We start from the raw sequence: 4,334 nt of genomic DNA on the forward strand, positions 1-4,334 counted from the left end.
CTTGTACTCAAGAATCCTGTGTATATATCAGAAAGTGAATACCACCAGACAATGGTGCCACAACTTACATCAATAGAAAATTTAACATCTGTGGATAATTTAAAACAATATTGTTGTGTGTTTTTTTTTTGGGGGGGGGGGCTTTACCCAATAATAGTTGTATTAAAGTATTTAGAAACATTCGCAGTCAATGGAATTTACTAATTTCTTGGAAAATTCTGCATTAATAATATGGGTGGATTTATAAGGATACTTAACACTTGATATAAAATGTGAACAGTCACCATAAAATAAACATATATAGCTAAGGTATATACACTGATAGGCTTAAATGTAATGCTATAAATGGGGGCATGGCTTGTCCCTGTACTTACCCATCCTGTACACTGCATTAAATACTTTGATTTGTCACCAGCTTCATATATTTTGCTACAAACCTCTTCTGTATGAGCCCTCATTCACAGCATTATGGTGGTAAAGTTGAAGTGGATGCCAAGATCAAAGTGTTTGTCTGATTGCTTATTCAGTTAAACTCGATTATTCAGGGGGTCCACGTAAATTTCTCTACCAAACTTATCAGAACATTTTGTGACACCAGTCAAGACAACTGTGGTTTATCTGTTTATCTGAAACAAATAAAATCCAGTTGAATCACATGAAAAAAAAGGTGGGAAAAAAAACAATATAAATTCAACGTCAATATTATAATATTTGAAAAACATAAAAATGTTTGAAATATTCATATAAGAGAGAGAGAGGATGCATTGTCGTACTTTAAACCAGAAGCACTGTTATTTTTAACTCTTCTGGTAATGCAGTTTCTATAATAAGTTATAAATACAAACATGAATCACTAGTCGAATTAATCAGTAATTGAGTTGTGTTCTCACTGTAATGGAGTTGGTGTTTTATTTAAACATGTAGGCCCGGCATGGCCAGGTGGTGAGGGTGCTCAACTTGCAATCTAAGGGTTGCTGGTTGGAATCCTCGTCACACAAACATGTTCGCCTTTTCAGCCGTGGGGGGGCGTTATAATGTGATAGTCAATCCCACTATTCGTTGGTAAAAAGAGTAGCCCAAGAGTTGGTGGTGGGTGGTGATGACTAGCTGCCTTTCCTCTAGTCTTACACTGCTAAATTAGGGACAGCTAGTGCGGATAGCTGTAGTGTAGCTTTGCGCAAAATTCAAAACAGACAAATTAAACATATTATATGTTATTGTTTGTTATACATGAAATCTGTATAACCTCTCCTGAGTGAGATTCTACTGTACTGGTCAAGATGCTTGTTTTTCATGAAAAAGTTATTATGAGTGTGCTTGTTCTATTGCGGTTATTTGTTATTTGTACAACATTTGAAATAGAGAAAATATATCTAGACATAGTGGCTTATATACATATATTTACTTAGTTACGATGTGATGGTGTAGTTCTACTATTTGTTGTAAGATGTTAGGTGTATAAAAATAGTAAGCATCTGTATAAAAATGACACATTTTGTAAAAGGCCTCATTTCTCCTGTATTTAAGTCTATATTCTCTACTTTCTAAAATAACAGTAACGAACTTCGACAAGCACTTGACTTGCTACCCAATCAACTCCCCCAGTATATTTATCGGATGAGAATCTTGGGCTACCCTCCAGGCTGGCTGAAAGAAGCAGAGATTGAAAGTTCAGGAATAATGATGTATGGATCAGATGGTAAAGGTCGGTATCTTACATAATTTGCACGTTATTAAGAATTAAATCTGGAGGATTTTGGTAATATAATTGTTTTCCTCATTAGAAATAAAACTTGTTTACTTTAGTTCTTAATGATGGTGTTAGTGTTATACGCTACTGTTTTTATTTGTACTAAAATCATGTCTCACGTAAGTGAGATCTATAAACAAATCTCAACTTTGTAATTTAAAAATAGTCCTTTTTTTTTTTTGCATAACTGCTAATACTTTTTTTTTTTAACTGACAAGTTCATCACTTTTGACGTTTTGTTTACGCCACCATCTGAAATATGTCGTGCATTTGAAATATATACATTCAAGAGCTGAGAATAGCCTACTCTGATCTGAGAAGAGCCTACTCTGATTGGTTTGGACACTTTGATAAAGAGTTTGGTTTGTAGATAACTGAAGAATTCGGAGCTCACGTTTTATAAATTGAGACTCTGATGGTCACAAATGGCTCTCCGTTATCTTTACACAATTATCGGCTTTGCCGAAGTAGCCAGTTTGATTGTTCAGATTTCAATTACTTGATGAGAAGTCTTTCTTTAACTTAGCAGTGGCACATGAAATCTGACATCCAGATTATGAACTACTCTCCTGCTGAGACATACTCCTTCATGACTTGAACAAGGGTAACATGACGATCTGATCAGATTGCGAATATCTATGTTTTTACATCAATATTGTATGTAATACTGATATTACACAAGATAATTTACTTCAACTGGTAAAATACAAGGAGAATATGATTGGAATTCAAACAGTGTTGTTTTTTTACATCATAAACTTGGTACGACAAGGTTCCCCGACAAGTCTGAGATCACTTCAACTTAATTGTTGAGATACATGAATGTTTAACACCACAACCTACATCAGCATGCTCTATTAACTGTAAAAGTGGTCTAAAGGTATACATTAAAAGTTTTATATGTATGCATCTTTTTTTTCATTTAGCTGTTCATCATGATGAAAACATTGAAGATGGTGAGGTTGATGTCGACTCATTGAAAGGTTGGATGAAATTAATGAATAATTCATTATATTACTGTAATAAACGACTTTAATGAGATTATTTTTATAATATGAAAACATTTTAAACTATTTTCAAATGTAATTAATATAAATAGGTTTCAGGTTTTCTCAAACTTTACCACATGGTTAGTGTTAAATTTGACAGTTTTTTTCAAGTGTTGGTAAAAATCCTAAACTCATTATACATGTATAATAGTACTTACACGTTTGTCTGTTGCATTAGGCCCTACTGAATTTGTTAGTGTGTGACTTTCTAAATGATACTGATTCTTAGAAAAAGATTTGTGTGTTACGTTTGAATAAATGAGATGTAACGAGAAGTTAAAAACGTTGTTTTGTTTTTTCCAGTTCAGTATGATCCCATGAAGCTTGTTGACTATCCAGGATTTAATATCCCAATCCCATATGGTTTCATTGACGTATGTATCAAACGTTACACAATTACTTGGATTTCTTCATCACTTAGCAGAAATAAATTATCAAATATTACTAGAAAAAGCATTTTGAATCAATGAACATATATTTTTTCATAATTTAATAGAAAAATATCAAACTTTGTTGTTTAAAGAAAATATTTTGTTATAAATGGTACTTATTAACAGAGTTATATTTTTTAGGAAAGTGAACACCTCAGGATGCCTCCCCTTCAGTTTCACCAGCTTCGATATGTTGCAGAGCAAAGCATGAAGCCACCAGTAAGGTTTTATTTCAAACTCAAGCATATTAGTTTTGTGTTGTTGTGGAATAGCTCTTAACTTGTATATTTTTTTATTAGTGTAATATTGAATTTCACGCTTATCATTGTTTATTAAACAATTTATAAACTTGATATTTCTGTCTCAACATTACACGTTGAATATATCAGCTTGGTATTTCTGTCTCAACATTACACGTTGAATATAACAACTTGGTATTTCTGTTTCAACATTACACGTTGAATATATCAACTTGGTATTTCTGTCTCAACATTACACGTTGAATATATCAACTTGGTATTTCTGTCTCAACAATACATGTTGAAACTAGAAAGTTGGTGTTTCTGTCTCAGTATTACACGTTGAATATATCAACTTGGTATTTCTGTCTCAACAATACATGTTGAAACTAGAAAGTTGGTGTTTCTGTCTCAATATTACACGTTGAATATACCAACTTGGTATTTCTGTCTCAACAATACATGTCAGATTAGAAGGAAGGGGTCAAATGAGTGCAATTGCCCCAATATCTTTGAATTAAAGGAGCCCCCCCAACTAAGTGAAAAGTAAAAAAATAATGATAAAAAACTGATGCCTGTTTCAAAACCATACGTTTTTAACTGTGTAAAAACTGTTGCCTGTTTGAAAAACCATACGTTTTTAACTGTGGTAAAAACTGATGCCTGTTTGAAAAACCATACGTTTTTAACTGTGTAAAAACTGATGCCTGTTTGAAAAACCACACGTTTTTAACTGTGTAAAAACTGATGCCTGTTTGAAAAACCATACGTTTTTAACTGTGTAAAAACTGATGCCTGTTTCAAAACCACACGTTTTTAACTGTGTAAAAACTGATGCCTGTTTGAAAAACCATACGTTTTTAAC

General features: G+C 32.8%; 1 protein-coding gene across 1 annotated transcript in view; it reads left to right on the top strand.

Annotated features, from left to right (window-relative positions):
- The window catches only part of LOC106473051 (zinc finger CCHC domain-containing protein 8 homolog), an 18,830-nt gene that overhangs the window by 11,487 nt on the left and 3,009 nt on the right, over nucleotides 1-4,334 (top strand). The window contains exons 8-11 of the mRNA XM_013933730.2: nucleotides 1,557-1,705; nucleotides 2,677-2,733; nucleotides 3,103-3,173; nucleotides 3,372-3,449. Of these exons, the coding sequence (XP_013789184.2) occupies nucleotides 1,557-1,705; nucleotides 2,677-2,733; nucleotides 3,103-3,173; nucleotides 3,372-3,449 (355 nt within the window). The remainder of the gene's footprint in view (nucleotides 1-1,556; nucleotides 1,706-2,676; nucleotides 2,734-3,102; nucleotides 3,174-3,371; nucleotides 3,450-4,334) is intronic.

Source organism: Limulus polyphemus, unplaced genomic scaffold (assembly GCF_000517525.1).
Source record: "Limulus polyphemus unplaced genomic scaffold, Limulus_polyphemus-2.1.2 Scaffold5847, whole genome shotgun sequence".
Taxonomy (NCBI): Eukaryota; Metazoa; Arthropoda; class Merostomata; order Xiphosura; family Limulidae; genus Limulus; species Limulus polyphemus.